Raw genomic sequence first — 20,247 nt, 5'->3', positions numbered from 1 at the left:
CCCTCCCATAAATAGCTTTTGATGTTGATTCGTGTCACTGCTAATGCCAAGGTCACGTAAGACGAAATAAATTAAATTCCTTCCCGCACACTTAGAAAGAGCTTATGGAACTCTCAGTTCACATTCTTGGCGCTCAAGCACGATTTTAGAAGTGTTATTTGTAAGTAAAGGGGGCCACGAAACGGTATGTACATCCTAAGAAATTTAAGCCGAATTTCCCAAGTGCGCCCGTTTGTCATCCATTCTATCGTTGTTTGTCAAGTTCTGCCAAATTAGACACTCGTGTTACATAATGTTCTTCAAGTGGAAGGTGGCTTTGTAGGAGTGCGCAACTAAAAAGTTTCGTGACTCACCTCCTTAGAAGTTTCTGATGACATTAATTATTGAATTGATTGATAAATTAGCTAAATTATTTCCTTATTGAAAAGTTTAGTTCTCCGACCCCAGAGTGATCGGGCTCTGCACGCATTCAATAATTGTTTTTTTTTCTTCTCGCTTAGCGGCTAAGTCTGTAAATGGCCGTTAGTTTACCAATAGTAAAGATTTTCCAGCGCCTTAAAAGATTGAGCTGTGGTTAGTTCAGAACTTCAATTAGTTTCATTTTAGCTCAGCTTTAAAGCAACAATTTACAATCGCTAATATTAAGCTACACACAGGGGCACTGTCTGCACCTATTAAAATTGCATTTGTTTCTTTGGAAAGTTTCCATGCGGAGCCTTATCGTACGTGGATGCATGGTTACAGATGTGCGTATTTATTTCTGCGTATTTTTCCTACCGACAAACAGAGGAAGCACTCTTTCTTGTTTCAGTCAGAGAAAGTGCGGATTCCTGTGGCTAACTGACTCACACTAGCTCGAGGAAATTTTGTTATCCTATGACAAATCTTGTCTAAATTCGTAATTCCCGAGACAGCCCATGCAGTATGAATTAAAAGAGCTGAGTTAAATGAGCAATCAACACGGGCGACAATCCACCATTGTCTCTCGTATAAATATTTAGAAATCCATTTTAGTGCTTATGACCTGTCCATTCGAATTCAACACATCGAGTTTTACTTTCTAAAAAAAAATGCATGCGACATTGATATGGTTGTTGATGTTATTTTCTTTTTGATTTGTTTTTTTTTTTTTTTTAGGTTGTTTTGTTGTTGTTTTTTTTTTCACAGCCCTTACTTTTTCATAATAGTGCTTTCAATTTTTGTTGTTAGTTTTTTTTTTCTATCTTTAATTGATTGATCACAGAATCGTGAAAGGATCAGATCTAAGTCACCGTTTTCAATTTCATAATTATCCTGGTTTTCTGTCTTACTCAGCACACCCAAGGGAAGGAGAGATCAGTTTACAAATGCCCTGGGCCTCAGTGCATGGAACGCGTGCTCTTGCTTTGTACTGTTGCAACAAAATTCAGGTATTTAAATTCCGTCGATGGATCGTGTGGCATCTGAACCTTCGGTGGAGCGTGAGGCTGAGGTGAGTCATATTTTGAAATATTGAATTAAGTTTGTGTGAAGTGTTTACGATTATTATTTTAAAACTTAATCGATTCAAGGAAGATCGATGGTGGATTACTTCTCAGTATTACGTCATGTAGCTGATAGGGTCTTTTTCTTTACTCTTGCTTGGCAAGTGTCTAAGTTGATATACTTCAGACCTTCGAATTGAAGATCAATCTATTTGATTTTCACTAGTTGGCCTTCCATTTAAACCCAAAAGTGCGTGAACAAGCCACACATGACGGCGCCTAAGACCTTCGCGCATTAGAGCGGCGTAACATAATTAATTTATTAATATCTCAGAGAACATAAAGGTTGTAAGACTGTTGTTAGAGTTCATAGTCCATTTCAAACAATTAAGTCTTATAACTGGCTTTCAAAGGAGTATCATATCATGGAAATCAACTTTAAAAACATACTAACCAACATTTGCGGGGAACGTCATTCACTTAACCATTCGACGAGTTGTAGATGCTAACTACAGCACGTCACACCACAGTGATAATCTGATGAGCTTAAATTTTGGTTTTCGAAATCAGTTCGTGAAACGTTCATATCGTGATTCAGGAATTTAAAGAGCGGTACGCTTTCATGCTTTCAATGCGTTTCGATCATCAGATGATTCGTAGATGCAACTTTGTACGGAGAGGATTCCATTCGCTCGATCGACTTCAGAAGCGTGCAAGTATTGCGTCTCTTTGCAAAGAGTAACGAGCACGTCGCTCAGTCTTCGGTCGGTTGTGTAACATGCAGCCTTAAACGGATTTCGTCATCGATGTATTTGCTTAACTGACCTGCATAAGCATCTTATTCATTTTCCTAACGGTAATGCTGTTCTGTAGATAGTTCCGGGTAGGTAGTTGGCATAAAAAGTTTGTTTGTTTTGTTGTTCGAATTGTAAATTCAAGGATTGAGGCTATCGTTCCCTTTTTTATACACTGAAATACATCACTAATGAATTTTAGTAGTAAGACCAACCTGTTTACACTGCGAAATAAACAAAGCAACCTTTCTTTAGAGTATTTCTTTTGTGATGAGATACAGTAATCATAAACGAATATTTAGTGGTCAAATCGAAGACAGAAGAACAACCAATAAGCCTGGTTTAATCTAAACAACGAAACTAATTTCGACGATATTTCTAGTCATGCAGAAAATGATCTTCGAGGTTGGATTGGATGTTATTGGACAGAAAGATTATCGAACTAGAATTTAAGACGAGTAAATACAGGAAAATCTGAGTTTGTACTTCAAGAAGAGAATAAATTTCTCGTTGAGAGCAGTTAAATAAAATTATGATAAACAATGCAGCAACTACCTTATGGACACTGAATTTTGATGTATTTTTTTAAGGATTTAAGGAAATCGATGGACGACTTGAAATTTTTTTTCTGGATCGGTTGCAGTTTCGTTTCAACTTTGAGTATAATAATCCCAGAAGTACTTTCCGAGGAGGCTTCCCGAAAGCACCCGCTTGTTCCATTACGTGGCGCGCTTATTGAGTAAACTATCGATCCTTGTGTGGCTTTAAAAAATTATTTAAAATTGCAAGGGATTGATTGACCTGATTCCGGCTCAGACAATCTGAGCTCGAGATCACCGCCGGCGCAAAACTTTTAGAGCGAGCGATGGAAATTGAACTTCATAGGCGAGCAAGGAAATACTTATCGGCTTTTGAGCTCACAGTGGGATAAACATAGGAAATGTAAAATTATATATATAATAGTACCTTTCTCTTAACAGTTCCCTTCGAGTTTGTCGAATTGAAATAGACTTTGTGCGAGGAGATGCAGATATTTTTGATGGGAAAAAAAATTGTTGATTCATCCAATTTAGCTGGCGAGGCTTTGGTCAGTACTTCATAGAGGCATGTTTTTTATCATTATAATCTTTATTTATTTGGTTTTTCATTTCTGGGTTGCAGCTGGAATAAGTTGAAGCGACTTTTATGTTCAATTTCCCAATGTATGTAAGTCTACGGGAAAATATTTTGAAGAAAATCGACTTTCTATTCAAGTGTCAAGGAAGTGATTCTCATTTTAATCAACGCATTAGTACTATCACACATGTTCAGCTATTTCTTGTTTATCCATCGTGCTTTCACATTCTAATTTGATTTTCTGTGCCCAGATTAATAGCTGGGTGACCAATAGTGCTTTAAACTTCATAATAGTGACGAGAAATGATCGAGGATAATAACCCTCTCTAAACAATATGGCACCCGACATCATGTTAAGTAGAGAATAGTTATCATCCTCGTAGTAAGAACAAGCAAAAGATGTTCCGAATTGAACTTGCCGCGATATTGGACACGTATGCAACAAAATCATCAGTGGAATGATTTTTTCAACTTCCGTATCTTAAGACGTGTGTGTATCAAAGGCGGTAGGGGAGGGGGGGGGGGGAAACACGTGGACCATACTATCATGGTCTATGATTTGGAGTTGTTTGTTGGTTTGTTTTTGTTATTTTTTTTGCCTGTGTGTGTGTTTGTCACTATTTTTTCTGTTCTACTTCGGTTTTTGTTTAATCTGTTTTGTACTGTTTTGTGTTCTTGTAGTTGTTGTTTTTTGTTTCCAATTCGAAAGTGAAACAGGAAAAGACGAAAGGAAACGTTGTCACATCAGCAAATGAAATATTTATTTTGATTTTTAATTTGTTTGATCTGGTTTAACCTCGATAAAGTTTTTGTTTAAAATAGAAGTCTCATGTAAATATTCAGCCTTCATCAAATTTAAACTACTACTTCGCCAAGTTCGAGGAAATCTGTCGATGGATGAAATCATCCTAAATCATTTATCATATTACCTTGTGAAGCATTTCCCGTGCTGGTGTTGCCTACGTGACGGTCATTATGATCATTTTGATTTTTTTTTTCCACTCAGACTGAATATTTTGCAAACTGTTAATTATAATATATGATTAAAAGATTAGGGGAAACAACTCAAAATGATAACTTTTTTTTTTTCTTCACAAGATAAAAATTACCGTCTTATGTCACATTAAATGAAATTACGAATGATCGTATCAAAAGAACATAAGGCATTTGGTTTCGGATAGCTAAGACAACCTTCTCCAAGACAACTTTGCGGAGCGTTACTATCGCAGTTGCGAGGTATAAAAGGTGTTCTATGTGGCACGCAAGCCTCTCTCAGGTCAAAGAAAAGGATCCGCAATAAATATTGTGTTTTTACGGCAATTTGACGGCAGTCAGGTATTGTCGATGGCGTTGATTTTGCAATTAAAGACGCTTTCTTCGAAAATCGAAGCCAAACGCTCCCAACTACATCTTAGTACTTCACCTTGTATCTTCTCAAGTCGATGGAACTAAATTAGCTTTCACTTCTGCACTCCTTTGCACGGTCTATCCGCGATTTGGCCTTGCCTTGGGTTCACAACCATTGTCCTCAAAGCGCCAGTTTTTTCCTTTTGGCGAGTTTGGTCTCCGCTGACCCAAAACACGCAGGCTCCGGAAACAATTCGAGCTATCTCTTTACGGGAAAGTTGTCTTTGGTGAAAATAAAGTGAATAAATGCCAAAAGAAATCCACTTACTTGGAAATTAAACTTCTAATGGTTTCAGTTGACGACAAATTTACATACAAAATTGAATCATTTTTCCAGAATATGAACTTCCTGTGCGGATTTATATCCACCCCATTTCATATTTTCCTGTCCTATTTTTACTTCTGATGGTCGCATTTATTTATGTTTCAGCGTGATTAGTCAGACACAACAGTACGCGTCACTATCTTGGTAGAGTACATAGAGTCTTTGCAGAAACAGTAAAAAGAAAAAAAAAAATTGTAGTCCATACTCCCCGGCGGGGAATCGAACCCCGGTCTCCCGCGTGACAGGCGGGGATACTCACCACTATACTACCGAGGACTACATTAATTGCTAAGGAAATTTATATGTATTTAAACTATATATTTACAAATAGTCGTTCTGCTGACCAATAATTTGCATATTCGTATCCGGAGTGCAAGTTTCAAATCTTTGCCATCTGGAAGGTCATCAGTAAAACCAGTTTATGCTGTACAGTTCCTTGATTTTATCAATTTTCTTTTCGTTGTATATTTCATGCTCTTTGCATTTTTCAACACTCTCTATTTCCTTTGAACCGACACGCAAAGGTAAATTCAAGTCGTTTTCCGGTCAAAACAAACATGGACGCGCGTAATCGCTCGTTTTAATCCCGTTCTTGATTTCAAGAAAGTTAAAAACGGCACTGGTGTTTTCACTGCTCACATTCATGGATTCATGACACACCTGGTATGTACGAAACTCGTGCTGTCTGACTAAATGATGTCTGGTGTTTTCTAATCAGATCGCCGGTAGTTTTCATCAACCGTACTTTAGTTATACTCTTCGCCGATTCACCTGCACTGCATGTTAACCACGTCGATTTTCCTGTTGTTTTCCAGTGTATTTGCGTTGACACAGCACATGTAGCTGTTTCACCAGCAGAAATTGTGAATCAAGCACCAAATCAGGTTTGTAAGGGCTAAAAACTTTACAAGACAATGATGTAAAAATTTATTGTAATTTGTAGTAGTCTAAGAGTAAATCTCAAACCCCAAAAATTATAACTGGGGTCTACGACTAACTTAATCCTACTTTGAACAAGGTGGTCTGTTGCCGTGCCTAATTGGATTTGTAACATACATTGATATGGGTGCCCTGCTGTCAGTTAGAATTTAATTTTCTGATTGTGATTTTTTTTGGTTATTGATTGATGCATTCAAAAACTTACTGTAGTTTGCTCGAGGAGGTCACATTTTAATTAATTTTATACATACTGAGGTTAACACTGTGAAAGACTATCATTAATGTCTCTGAGTGATATATTTTCAAAGTTGTTTGCTTCCAATCTTTAAAATGTGTTGATCAGAAAGAAAAAATCTCAGTTGGTATGAAATGAAAACATACCATGGAAAGTGCTTGAATGATTTTTGATCAACAAACTCACTCAGTTGTTGTGATCACTCATTCCTTTTTTTATGCCTGGCAGCTCATGAATAAAAGTCATTCCAGGACATTCCCGATTAAATAATTTCTAAATCTGTCAAAGAAAAGAGGCTTAGCTATGAATGCCTAGTAGGGTATACTCATGGTAAATTTTTTTTTCATTGCTTATAGCAAATATCTACAGATCAGGGAACAATGTCATTGGAAGTTTTGAACCTTTGCCAATCAAGAATGGTGTTTCTTCCAAATCCTCTGGAATATAAGCTTCTTAATTTCATTGGTAAAGTGATTTATGAAATGTGCATGTTTTGAACTGAGTGTAAATGGTACTCTGTGCATACTCATGATGTTCCTCTTCATGGACAAAGCTGGGCCACATTTTTCAAAACTTTGTGTATTGATACTTAAAGATAATTAAGGATTAAGACTTCATGGAAAAAATAATGAGGCTACAATGATCCTGGTCTATTTTTTTTTTCCTGGCCTACAATCTGTCGCAAGCTATTCACTTGCATGAGGCTCTCAAGGTTGTAAATCCTAGCAGTATGCAGGATGCAAATCAGCCCTCTAACTCCCAGCAGTGATTCACTTGTAACTTTTCTCTAAAATATCCATCCACTATCCAGCAAACAGATAATGAGAGTACTCAAATGTATCAGGTAGAAGTTGTTATCTTGATCTAACACCAATTCTTGCAAATAATTTACAAGGAAATGTGTAGCAGCCAGATGGGAGAATTAACAATCAGATCTTGGGGGTTAAAAGGTTAAATTTGTGTGTATTATTGCCATATGGTCTCTATAGCTCAGGAGCGTGGGTATCCAGAGATTCTTCACAGGGACTCAGAATTTTTGTTTGTGCCATGTTTATGCTGAAAAAAAAAATTGCCTTCCTTTAACAATGGCTGATGATAAGTCAGCCTCCATAGTTCAGGTGTCAGATCAGCAAATTTATAGCATACCTTAAAACTATCTTGATATGGTTCAATGAAAAAGAAATATCTTAGGTCAACTGAAAAGGTTCCTCTGCCATACTATCTTGTCTATTTCTCATTCCCTCAAAGTAGCCAAGGAAAGGCTTCTTTGATCACTGCATACTGGTGGTGTATGGTGTTTTCATGCACCTATTGCATTGTGTACTTGATAACTTTTTTTTTAAATATATGGCTCATAATCATTTACTGTTTGTATGTTTGCATTTAGGTAAGGGATTTGATGAACTTTCCAAAGTGTATGTGGCCAGTCATTGTCCTTCAAAATCACTAGTTGTCGTGAAGCAGACTAATGTTGATGTTCAAAATCCTGCACAGCTGGAAGATTTAAAGGTCTGTATACAGAATTTCACCACTGCCATCACAGCCTTCACTGTAGGCAGAGTCTCCCTCCCCAGTGTCTCTCTGGTTTGTGCAGCTTTTTTTTTTGTTAGTCACTGTGGTAGATCTGGAATTCCCTGATCAGTCCATAAGAGCAAAAGGTTATGCAGCTTGGGGTTGAAATGGTAAAGTAGAGGCTCTGAGGCCCAAAGCCATAATTTAAAATCAAAATTTAAAGAATAGAGAAGTAGGTTTTGGCATCCCAACCAGTCCATTTTGTTTTCTTTAGCTGATAGTTTTATTGTATAATCTTATGTAATTTAAAACCCCCATTTTGAATGAAATCGGAAAAGCTTCACAGACTAGTTTAAAGTTACTGGAAACTCTCAGAAAGGAGCTCTTTAGGGCACTTAATGGACAAACTGTTTTTGGTGCTGTAGTTGTTTTTGTAGCTGTTCTTGTTTTGTAATGTTATCTTGGAGCTGCTAAAAAACTCCTGTCTGGTCATATGAGGCAAGCGGAGTTCTTTGCCAATGAAGTGACTTTTTTCACAGCCTCTCTCTCTCAGTAAAGACATTAACAACAAATATTGCAACCAGTCTCAAATAGGGTGCTCAGTTGTAGCTAATTTTCTAGCCTTGTGGTAGAAATAGCATTTTATTGTACAGTGGTGTTCTTTCAGATACTTTCGCAAAACAATGGAGGTCTGAATCCCATTTGTACCTAAGAAAGTCTAAATACTCCCTTTTAGTAACATGTTTTCATGTTACCTCTGCTAAAGTTTTCAGTTGTTGTGCTTTTTACATTAAATCTGTCACAGAATGAAGTGCAAGTGATGCGGTCCCTCTGTCACCCAAATATTCTGCCCTTTTACTGTTCATTTGTGACCAGGCATGAGGTGTGGCATGTCCTCCCTCTAATGCAGTTAGGTGAGGGTGTCAATTACTTTGTATGTGCTTGTGATTGCATTCAACCTAAAAACTAACCCATGAGTCATCAGAGCTATTTTTGTTACCATTGACATCAAAATTACAAAAGACCAGGCCCTGGTTTTTCGAAGGTTGGATAACAATTTATCGACTGAATAAATCTCTATCTGGTGGACAGCGCACTACATTTTGCATCACTTATCCACTGGATAGCGATTTATCTGTTGGATAGTACTATTTGCATGCTGTATGACTGGGCCCTGATTCATATCGGAGTGTATTCATATTCTCATGATAATTATTATCTGAAACATCAATTTGACCCATTGCTTTTTGTAGTTTTGATCTAATCATAAAGCTAACCCAACCATGATCAATCTCCCACTTGCTTAAATCCTACACCAACCTTTGCATCTGCCACATGCAATTTATAGACAGTCCTTCAACAGCCCTCTATGGTCCAAATTTATGCAAGTTCTGTGTTGATGAAATGATTTCCTATAATTGGCAAAGGTAAATAATCATGGTCACACTTTTGTTCCCAGGATCATGTTCTGATATTTTGAAGACAAGGTTTCATGATGGTATGGGTGAAATTATTGTTGCTGCAATTCTCTATGAGGTCCTACAAGGTTTAGAGTATCTTCACAAGATGGGTATCATCCACAGGTATACTTAACTCTTTTAAGAAGAAAGTTTTGAGATCAGCTGAGTGTCAGAAGTATTCAGCAATTTCTTTGTAGCTACTTCTTTACCACTTGCTCAAGTAATCAAATTCAAACTAAAAACCAATTGGCACTTGGTGCCTTGAGTTCTCCCATGGTTCAGGAAGCTTGCTCATTTTTTCATTGAGTTCTCAGCCACTCAAAGCTATAATATATTCTTCTTTTTCTTTTGGTCTGTTGAGAAGGGTGAAACCCATTTAAAACGAAATTTGTCTGTGTGGTGGGTGTGACAAATCTGTCCATTTTATCTCTGTTAGGGCCATCAAAGGAAGTCACATTTTACTTGGTGCAGATGGAACAGTGTGCTTGTCAGGTTTGAGGAAATCTATCATGCTCCTCCAGGAAAGCAAAAGTTCTAGGATTGCTCATCATTTTCCAGCACATGCAGTAGCTGTTTTACCATGGATGGCACCAGAAATTTTGCAACAGGTACGCTATGTAGTCTTAATGGAACTATATTTTTGTTTATTGAAAAGGCTTCAAATACCCTGTGACTGAATGATTAGTTTCCAGGACCTGAATGGAAAGGGCCAGGTTCAATTTCTGGCCTGGGTCAGTATGTTTGTTCTTTGGTGGGACCTCCCCTCCTAGACCAACATCTAATTTCTCAGTAAGGTATCACTGTTGAATCAAACACAAGGCTCATGAGAAATAAGGAAGTGGTCACAACCTTGAAAAGCTTTTGATTTTTAACAAGATCCTCCCTGTCTGCACCCTGGGAAATGTATAAAGAACAATGTAGAGTATGCGCATGCTGATGTTAGGGTGTAAGGGTTAATGGGTACCAGTGACATGTGAGGGAAAGGTGAGGAAATGCTGAAGGTAACCTATGATAGAACTCTCACATGTGAAGTAACAGCACAATGAGTTGCTCCACACTGGGGAAATTTTGACAAGCTGAGCACTGTGGGTCATTTTGCTTGTGGACAGACTAAACCCTTTTTACTACTTTTATTAAGTAAAGCTTGCTGCTAATTTTTTATTTGATAAACTAAAATTTTCTTACTGTTTTAATACCCTAACTGAGTGTTCATTACTTTGAGCTAGCAATGAATGAAAGTTTTGATGTGTCATCATTATCATCGCAGGATCTTCAAGGTTATGATTACAAGTCTGATATTTACAGTGTTGGCATAACTGCTATACAGTTGGCCAGAGGAACTGTTCCATACATTGGAATGCCACCCACCAAGGTACAACTGATATACATTCTGATTACACTCACACGAGACAATCAAAGTGAAAAGTTTATATAAAGGTTGAGTCAGTCATTCCTCTAATGTTCTCCTCCTGTGACGGGTCAGTCAGTATTCTTGTATACGCATCCTTATACGATCTTAACATGTGTACCCTGAAACAAAGGGTTCTAGAAAAAATACCTGTGCTATGCCAGATGCAAAAACCACTCAAATATCAGTCTGGCCAAAAATATGTGGGAACGTATTCCTCATCTAGTACAGCAACAAAATACCCCGAGGAAAGGGTAAACTAACCTAGTTGCACTACTAATCATAAAGAAAAGTCAGTGATTGTAATGATATTTTGCAAGGAGTTGGAATGCCAAAATTACAACAAATATGAAAGAAAAAGTTGTCAAACATAAGACTGATCAACCTAGAATGACACAACAGTATTGTTTTCTTTAGGTCATCTTCTCTCATCTATAATTTGGGTGCTATCAGTGTTTTTCGTTGTAAGATATTTTTGAGGTCCAGCGTTCGTTGGTTGGAGTAACTCCAACAATGAACAAATACATTTTACGCCCTGGCCACTGGAAGAAACTATCAGAAATTTCTTCAAAAGTTAGTGCTCACGCATCAACTCTCAACGGCAGCTATAACGGGTCTCAAATGCACTCGACATGTTAGGTCCAAAACTTCTGAAGGCATTTTCACGCAGTTTTAGTCCCTTCATTCATGGTTTTCAGTAAGTTTTAAAGTAAGCGGGAAAAGTATAAGTAAGCGGCCATTATGGAAGTTCGATTTGTATTCTAATATTACTTGTGTCAGAGAAAAAAGGCGGCGATTTCGCTTGATATATATGGCAATTTTGCTGTTTGCCGACTTTTATTGCAAACCCCTGTTTGAAGATGAATAGTTTAACAAAGCTTGACCGTGTTTTATCGCAGGTATTGTTGGAGAAACTGAAAGGTAGCACTCCAAAGCTGTGTGACTCACTGGTAATGAATGACGTGGACACCTCGGCACAGTTGACTTCAGCTACCGACTCGGGTTTCGGCAGCGACCTCCCTTCCGCCGGTGAAGGAAAAGAGTCAAATCAAGTCACATTCCAGGGCCTGTTCTCCCTTGCTTTTCAGCAGGTGGGTGAAAGTAGACCGCTGCCATCAGTTAGAACTTGCAAGCTGGACGTTTTAGTCCATGAATAGTCAATTTTACAGTTGTGTGCTTGATTGCCAAGCCTTTGAACAGGTGTGAGGCTAAGGGTGACCTTGCTATGATACAAACCTTGCTGCTTTTCAAATGAAAATTACTTTGTTATCATGCTAACTAGATACTGGTCTCTATCACAACAAGGTCACCTTCAGCCTCACTCCAAATCAAAGGCTTGGCAACTAGGTGCACAACTGTAAAATGGCCTATTGGACAGGTCGGCTCTGAGCATTGACAGAGCAGGATCAGTCCGTTACATACTCTTGCGCGTGCTGCCTACGAATGGCACCGGTGTTTTTAGACGCTAAGGAGTACATACGAAGGTGCAAAATGATTTTCAATCCCAAGAGAGCACATCTCCCATGCCTTTAATCTAAAGAAATGGAATGTTAATTTCTATTTACACTGATACATAGTCAGACGTGATAAATGGAAAGCTCCCAGCACGTTCTGTATGCATGTTGAAATGTGTGATATTTCTATCTTGCATCGGCACACACAACATAACATTAGGGAGGTAGACACACAAACAGATTGCAGTGCAGTAAACTTTTTATGACGACTCTTCCTATGAAAAAAAAGGAAAGTTACTCCTCCCTGTCAACGGGCTTTTGACACTATGAATTTTAAATTCAAAAGCTTGTGGGTTGTGAATTTGAATTTCAAGGCGTGGTTCTGTCAGTGAAAAATGATTGAAATTCATTCCATGATCGTGACCTGAACAAAGCCTACAGTGCAGGCGTATGTTTTGAACTAAAGCATGAATGTGCGTTCATGAAGCATGCTACGTCTGACGAAGGACTCTTCACGGTGGCCAATTTACGTTATTAACGTAGTTGATAATCCTAAATAACCCTTTTATACTCCCCCATTGACGCAGCACCACAGCTTCTTTAGAAACTTACGCCCTTTACAATTTTTTGAGTCAAGTTTGTCGCTCTGCCTTCTTTTCACAGGTTGTTGACTCCTGTTTGCAAAGAGATCCTTCGTTAAGGTAAAATGGCACCTTTTAAGTTTTTGATACCTCTGGTTTGAAAGAAAAGGAAACCTTGCTTCCATTGGTAGGACACAAGAAAGATAAAAAAAGAAAGAGCAATCGATTCCTATCTCATTACTGAAAAGATCGCTTTCATATTCGATTCCTATTTCCTTAGCGAAACTGGTATTGATTTTGTTTTCCTCTGATATTAAACTAAGATATTTTGACGAATATTTCGCCGGCTTTTTAAATAGTTTTTTAGATATATGGGCACGAAACATGGCCAATCATAAAACAAAGTTGAGGAAATAATTAGAGCCCTTAGTGTATCGATGAAAGCATGTGCACTTAACCGGCCCAAAGTGCGGGAAAATGTGAGTGCCGTAGTCACTATTGGTTGCAGCCGTACTTCTGATTGGTTGAAAGGGTGGTTCGTTGTTTGTCGACCAATCACAGAGCGTGACTTCTATTAGTGAAAAAGACCGCGGTTCTGTCTGTGAAAAATGATCGAAATAAAATCAATCTCAGAGCGTGATTGATGCAAAACAATTTCATCTCGCATCACTTTCCTTATTCGATTGAAAACTGTTTCTACGAAGAAATTCTCGGATAACCGATACTACAAGTTGATTTTGCACGCAGAAACAACTACAACTTTCCTCTTATTGACAGACCAACAGCTCCCGGCTTGGCATCCCATGTGTTCTTCAAGCAGGTAAACAAATTCATAGTGAATAGTAACGAAGAACTGCAACAGCTCAGAATTATTGCAACATTTTTTGTTAGTGGCCTTTGAAGGAAGATCATCTCGCGTTGTCGCGAGCTAAGGCTTAAAGACAATGCTGTTGGGCTGGGTTCAAAGTCGTTTCTTGGCACGTAGATCGCAGATACTAAATTCGCCTTGTTCTAAAGCCATGTCTTTTGGATGGAGATGGATACCTGATCAACCGAGACTTAAATCGTGCGCGTGGCACGTTCTGCCTATAGAGGAGAAAAGGTCTCTGTAAATTAACCAGACTAATGCTAAAATAAAGAAAGGTTTCTTAGGCATTTCAATTTTCTTTGTTTGCAGGTGAAGCGGAAAGCGAAGGAGCTTTTGCCTGATCTCCTGTCTTCCGTTCCATCGCTCGCAAACTGTGAGAGAGATAAACGCATTGGTAAGACGGATCATCTGTGCTCATTCTTGCCCAACTTTGCACTGAAATAGTTCCTTTAACTAACCATTCACACTCTAACATCAATATCCATACTCTCCATACTCTTTTCGATACGTTTCCTCAGGTACTGACGAGGAGAATTCGTCTACTAATGAAGAGCCTCTTTAGTTAGTGATCTGTTCATTTTTGATTTAGAGATGATATTGTAGGAGGAAATTAGATGCTAGTTTTTCTCAGGGTTTAAGGGGATAACATATGAAAGATCATGCATTACTTGGTGCTTAGAATAACCAAGGAAATAGGCGGAGTTAGGCGGTCATTGATGAAGTAGCCATTGATGTCGAAAAGCGTAACTCGACTTTGATTTTCCTTGCAGACCAAGAAAATGCCACTGCGGGTGCAAGTGAAGATTTAGGAGCCATCACAATTGATGAGTGGAAATTTTAAACTGCCACCGTTTAGAAGGTAACCTGGGGGATGACAGCTTTGGAGATGTAGAAAAGATTTGCTAAATTTCGTAAAGATCGACGTCCCTTTTGCGTCGTGTTTTCAAACTGGGTTGTGGAGGTTCATTCACTAAGAGATACAAGAGACTGAGTACCACACCGTTCACTCCTGGACGAGGAGATACTGGGCCTGAAGTCAAAGCACGAGGTTCCCTAGGTATGAAGCGCGGATGACTTTCATAAGGCGCGGAGATATTTCCGTTGTCGCGTGTTTGAAAGTTTTACCGTTCTGGAGATTACAGACAAAACTGAGCCTTAATTTGATGAATTGAATCAACAGAAAGGATGAATCCTTTCCTTTTGCTTGCAGTATCAGGCTGAAACTTTAAGTGCTTACATAGTACAAAGATTTTCAAGTTTGAAATAAAACACTGTTTCGAAGCTACACGTCTTACAAATGAAGTTTTTTTCTCTTTTAAATGCCTTAGGTGTTGGGATCTATCCTGTTATCCTCGGTGTTTGCTAAAATAGAGGAAAAGGGATAAAAGTGTAATGAATGTGTGGTGGTTTATGCAAGGAACTAGTCACGCTAGAGCCGAACATGCTTCAAACATATACGGAATAGCTCCAAGTCTCGCGGAGAAATACACATGAAGATTTATCAATATTGGCTATGGTTAGACACGGGCTGGCTAACTTATTTTTCATGAATTAAGTGAGAAACTGTGGTGCTGCGTCGGTGGGGGGTAGTATGAGATTATTTGGTTCTGTCATCCGAGTTGATGATGGAAAATGTTTCTGAAGCTCACGCATTAGCCCTTTGTTATTTTTATGGTATTTCGGTGCAATCAATCATTGAGCAAACTTCATTATAAGCGACATTTTCTTGTTGAACTTTCTCCCATTCAAATATTGTGCTTGTTAATATAAGACAGTGTTTGGGGAAGGGAGGAGTGTGTAAATGATTTTAAAAGCGTTTCACCGCTTTTGTCGAACGAAGAATCTTTTCAGGCAGTTAAGAAAAAGTCAAACAATCGAAACCAAAACAGAAATTAACAGAAATAAAATGGATGCTTCCTCTCCACACAAAATTAGTAATAAACAGCAGCGGCTAATTAGCCTAAAAGAAGTTCTTTCAGTTTTTATCTCTCTTTCAATTCCACGCTGATATCAGCGAATAACTTAAACCAATATTAGAATAATTAAAAGCAACGCAATACTGCCATATCAGATTTCATTCGGGTGAGATTTAAGCCTAAGACTTCGTGCTTAAGACTTCACAAAATCCTCAGATCTCCTCCCATTTATCAGAACCTTTTTCTTGCGGCGATGTCTTTACTTCGTCAAAAAGGAAAGAAATGGGAATTCAGCAAATGCATGGTTTGATTCAAGGTTGGTTGTCTTGGACAAGCCCAAACATTTGTCCGTGTAAATTCTACGCTAATATACAGAACTCGAACGATATAATTTTTCCTACATATTTTATGTTCTAAATTTGTGATGATTATCGTAAAAAAAAACAGATTAAACGATAAATTACGAATAAAAATTAAGCGCGATATAAAGGTGGTCTGAGCAGTATTTTTGGCTTAATTAATTCTAGTTCGAGCTCTAATATCATTATGCTAATGTATTTTATGCATAATAAGGCGGTGGTCTGTGAGAGAATGAAAGACGTGCTTGGCATAATGAACATAGGTACAATAAACTTACTGTTGTCTGAGTTATAGCGCGGAAAAATAAAATGCGCTTTAACTTGAGTCTTCAGGCTGTCTCTTAGCCTCTATATCCTTCCCATCTACCTAGTTTCCAGGTTCTTCCTGGCCGGAATGGAGAGACAGCCAGAGAACGAGGTTAGATGTTTACAATTGAAGTTGGCCAAAAAAGTTATTAAAAATAAAGACAGGTGCGATAACTTTCGCTGATAAATGATATGCACTTCTCGGAATCTAACTAGTAATCGAGGAACGAACGAAAACAATCAGGTGACCAAGTTATTTCCCAAATGATCGATTGCTTACAAATTTTGACCCAACTCATGTCCTCGAGGAAGCCGTCGATCACCCTCTTGGATAAAGGACTGGTATGAAAAGAATTTTTAAAAATACCAGACTTCATTCCTTGTACTTAAGAGAACGTTTCTTTATTCATTAAGGAAGCAGCAGACCGCTCTAAACAAGAGTCTTTTAAAGGCTGTTATGTAAAGAATTTTGATAGTCATAAGAAGCTTCAGCAATTGTACTCTAATGAACGACCATGGAATTTCTGTTAAATCAGTAACAAAAGTTCGCTTGATTTGAACATGGAGGACATGGAAGAATTTTGAGTATCTACATAGGCTAATTGATGTTAGATACCAATCTTCACCAGAGTTAGGGCTGAAGCAAGCATTATTATTTTCCTCTGCCATTAAGTATGGTTTTCTTGACGGTTATCATTCACTACTGAGAGGTTTTGACTCGCTATCATAACTGGCATCCTATTATTTATGACATCACGCCAAGGTTTCGAAAGGAAAAAAATGAGATGAAACGCTGTTGATATTTTTTGTAACTATAGCATGGATGTGGGTCTAGATTACAGAAGAAAAAAAAACTAATATTCTACACCTTTGATTTCCGCTTCTATGAAACCGCAGAAGCAACATTTCCCAAGCTTTTGCCGAGTCATTCGATCAGGAAAAAAGTGTCCTATGACATAACATTTTGCGTGTATCAAATTATAAATATAAAGAACCAACTAAAAGAAAAGCTTAGAGAGTCGTCACGAACGAATGTGAGCTATTTACACAACATAATTTAGTAATTTCTTTCGAAAATAATTTAAACTCATTTTCTTCATCCCAACTCGCTTTCTTTTGCCGATGTTTTCTTGTTATATTTTTCCCTGTTTAAAATGAAGGTTAAGGTCGAAATGTTGTTACATTTTAAACAAATAAATATTCAATTCTCTCGTTAGGCTTTCCGAAAATATTTTAAAATCCAATTACTGATAATCCGTAATTTTAAATTGTTACGTTGCAATGAACTCCAGGAGAGACGAGGTAACAATTTTCCCCGCTGTGTGCGGAAAATATTTCTCGTTTTGAACTATCCTTTAAGTTCACAAATTCGATGTATTCTTGTCTGTTGGTGATCATGCTTCCTTAGAAATAAACCTACCATCCATTCTTGAAAATTTCCGCCTCCCAAAGTGAAAAGCCTCGTAGCCATAGCAAGGATATTCATTTCCACAATTGCAGTGGCGCCACTGTCGTACAGAACTCCATTCGGGTTAAACATTACGGGCTTGCTTAAAACTTCGCGCAGGTACGCCGATAGAGATCTGCGATACTTCGTGCCTGCGAAATTCATCAACGTGTCTGAGCCATAATCTGTTAAATCTGATGCTAAGTAGACCTTGTTAATGCTCAAAGCGTCCCGCAAGGTCTGCACGCGGTTTGCAAGTTTTTCCATGCACCGTTTTGTAACGTTCGCGCCTTTGCGAGCTATATGTCTCTCGGAACGAACATGCACGCCTATGAATCCTTCATTCAAATTCTCTCTCACGAATTTTTTCGCCAGCTCGACGAGGTCGGAGTTAAATTCTAGGTCGACCGGACGAAGAGGCTGCGTTATGGATGGGTCCAAAGGGAAGTGAACTCTTTCTGGACCATTCCCCCTCCACTGAACAATGCCAACGCATTTAGCTCCTTGAAGAACATTATCCTCTAAATCACTAGCGGTCCTTATGACTTCCGGATCAACGCAAATATAACGTCTTACTTTGAACTGTATCTGTTTGCTAAGGCGTGAGTGCTTTATAAAAGGACAATCCACCCAGCCACTACGTTCTCTAGCCTCTTTATAAGTGGTTGCAACCTTCTCTTCAGTTATCCTGTACCATAGAGCGGTTACTCTTTGGTAATTTTCATCGTGGAATAGAAAGTGTACCACGATATTGAATCTCTTATCGCAGTGGGATTCGAGGTCACGAAAGCTTCTCATAGTGCTGTATCCTCGAGACTCTAATTTGGAGTTTAAGTCGTCCAAATTGAAATACTCGCTTAGCAAAGAGTATGTAATGTGCGGAGGATTCTCAGGCTTGTGAAAATTATGACTTACTCCCGATGATAAACCGGACATGCGTGAATTATTTACATATGGAACGACCAAAACACGATTTTTGCTCTTCGCAAATGAGGCTAAATCCAAAAGGTTATTCGTCGCTCTGCCTAACTGCTCATAATAACGGAAAACAAACAAAAATTTTCGTCGTGAACCTGGCAGCCGCGGTGACAGGTTGCCTTCCATGTTTGTTAATTCAATGTGTTTTGTTTCGATGTCCGGTGAATTTTGCGACTCATCAGCTGTTACAAACTCATTTTTTTTCCATTCGTCGCCGTGAACCTCAAAAACTTGCTTCACACGCGTGACAGAGCCTGTTTGTGTTAGTCGAAGAAGATCGGTTGTTACGAGGGAATCATCCTTGCCAGAACTGATCTTGAGTTCATTATGATAATCGTGGATATGCAAGCAGATAAAACTGCCGACAACGTATAAAATGATGGAAGTTAGCAGTAAAAATAAACATTTCGTCCTCGTTCTTGCCATCAAAAATCTCGATATTAGATTTCTCCTCGATAAAGCCATGAATATTGAAGAGAGTTAGCAAACAGGAGAACTGCGAAATACATTTGCTTACACTTTTCATCGACGATTTTCTGTTTTGAATTGGTCACGGACTCGCTATGCTAATACAGACTCCCTGAACAAAACAGCATTCCAACTGACTTTCCCTTTCCATATAGAGCCAGAACATACTGGGAAACCACAGGCCTTTTACAGCGGGTGGACAAACCAAGTATGGAAGTCGCTGCATTGAAAAATATCAAACCTTGACGAGGTATATGAATCACAAAAAGTCGTAGACAAAGCTTTAGCACTTGACGTGAAGGCCCAATACTGATTGAATTTCCTTGACGCGGTCTTACGTGTTGAACGCCAAACAAATCTTCCAATAGTCTATTTTGGTTGGGTCATCTTGGTGCTACCCGTGGATTCTTCGTATAGTCCAATATCAATGAATTCTGCGGGAGATTTTAGTGTCGCTCAGCTGTCAAAGATGACACTGCTCGAATGCAGATTACTTCGTGCTTCGCTACGCTCAGTTAACGAGCACAAAAAAATCACGTGCTTAGAGATGAAGTACTAAAGAGTCTGAGATTTTACGCTCTTTCTTTTCGCTCTCTAAAACAACTTTGCGGTGGTAAGTTTCTTAAAATAATTTCCCAATATATCTTAAATAGATCTCATAAAGATTGCTTGTAGCGATAAAGGAAATGGTCAAATTTCTTGTTTGCTATGTAAACCGACAGACATTGGTTGCAGCTGCCACGAGAAATGAGTCACTTTGCATTTTAATTCGCTTCAGGCGAATCGTCCTCCTTCTGTCTCTTCTGAAGGCGGAGAAATCGAAATTCATACCGCTCTTTTAAATCGGATAATTATTCGACGACGGGAATGAAAAAGCAAAAGAATGGTTTCAAGGGCTTTCAATACCTTAAGGACCGCATGCGAGGAAAGATGGTTTTTACCTCAAGTGAGAGCTGTCAACACTAAATTATAAGGGACTGCTGCGTTGACAGTTTAAAGCGCCCAGCAATATTCGTTCAAAAACGTATTACAAAAATAAACAAATTTATTCTAAATAGCCCCGAAGCCATAATATTTAGAAGAAAGACGAACGAACTTAAATTAGACAACACCAATAAGTCGTTCGCGAGAAATTGCAACTCCGCGGAAATTATACACAGTCACTACGTAAAATTGATTCTGTTTTCATAAAATTTCAGTAGTTTTGCAAA

The 20,247-nt window shown here is 38.4% G+C and overlaps 2 protein-coding genes and 1 non-coding gene across 6 annotated transcripts; 1 reads left to right on the top strand and 2 right to left on the bottom strand.

Moving 5' to 3' along the window:
* The first annotated feature begins 87 nt into the window (after positions 1-87).
* On the top strand, positions 88-14,840 carry LOC131769313 (STE20-related kinase adapter protein alpha-like). Of its 4 annotated transcripts, none has more exons than XM_059085038.2 (14): positions 88-184; positions 1,315-1,471; positions 5,921-5,989; positions 6,636-6,744; positions 7,667-7,788; positions 8,597-8,705; positions 9,251-9,374; positions 9,688-9,859; positions 10,519-10,623; positions 11,559-11,750; positions 12,777-12,814; positions 13,472-13,514; positions 13,872-13,956; positions 14,333-14,840. In XM_059085038.2, exons 2-14 carry the CDS (start codon positions 1,427-1,429, stop codon positions 14,401-14,403), a joined length of 1,284 nt encoding a protein of 427 aa, XP_058941021.1. In that variant the 5' UTR covers positions 88-184; positions 1,315-1,426; the 3' UTR covers positions 14,404-14,840. The 4 variants fall into 4 exon arrangements, with proteins under 4 accessions (XP_058941021.1, XP_066029810.1, XP_058941023.1 ...); XM_066173713.1 differs by having other exon boundaries at positions 13,442-13,514; XM_059085040.2 differs by lacking the exons at positions 88-184; positions 1,315-1,471 and adding an exon at positions 5,488-5,768.
* Positions 5,310-5,381, bottom strand: Trnad-guc (transfer RNA aspartic acid (anticodon GUC)). Its single transcript has one exon. It is a non-coding gene; the product is annotated as a tRNA-Asp (tRNA).
* A 1,683-nt stretch (positions 14,841-16,523) lies between the features above and the next one.
* Positions 16,524-19,792, bottom strand: LOC131769324 (uncharacterized). The gene has a single exon (XM_059085050.2). The coding sequence runs from the start codon at positions 19,031-19,033 to the stop codon at positions 17,492-17,494; it is 1,542 nt and encodes a 513-aa protein (XP_058941033.2). The 5' UTR covers positions 19,034-19,792; the 3' UTR covers positions 16,524-17,491.
* Positions 19,793-20,247: the final 455 nt, after the last annotated feature.

Source organism: Pocillopora verrucosa, chromosome 10, assembly GCF_036669915.1.
Source record: "Pocillopora verrucosa isolate sample1 chromosome 10, ASM3666991v2, whole genome shotgun sequence".
NCBI lineage: Eukaryota > Metazoa > Cnidaria > Anthozoa > Scleractinia > Pocilloporidae > Pocillopora > Pocillopora verrucosa.
The sequence above is the reverse complement of the archived record's forward strand: the minus strand, read 5'-3'. Positions and strand labels throughout refer to the sequence as shown.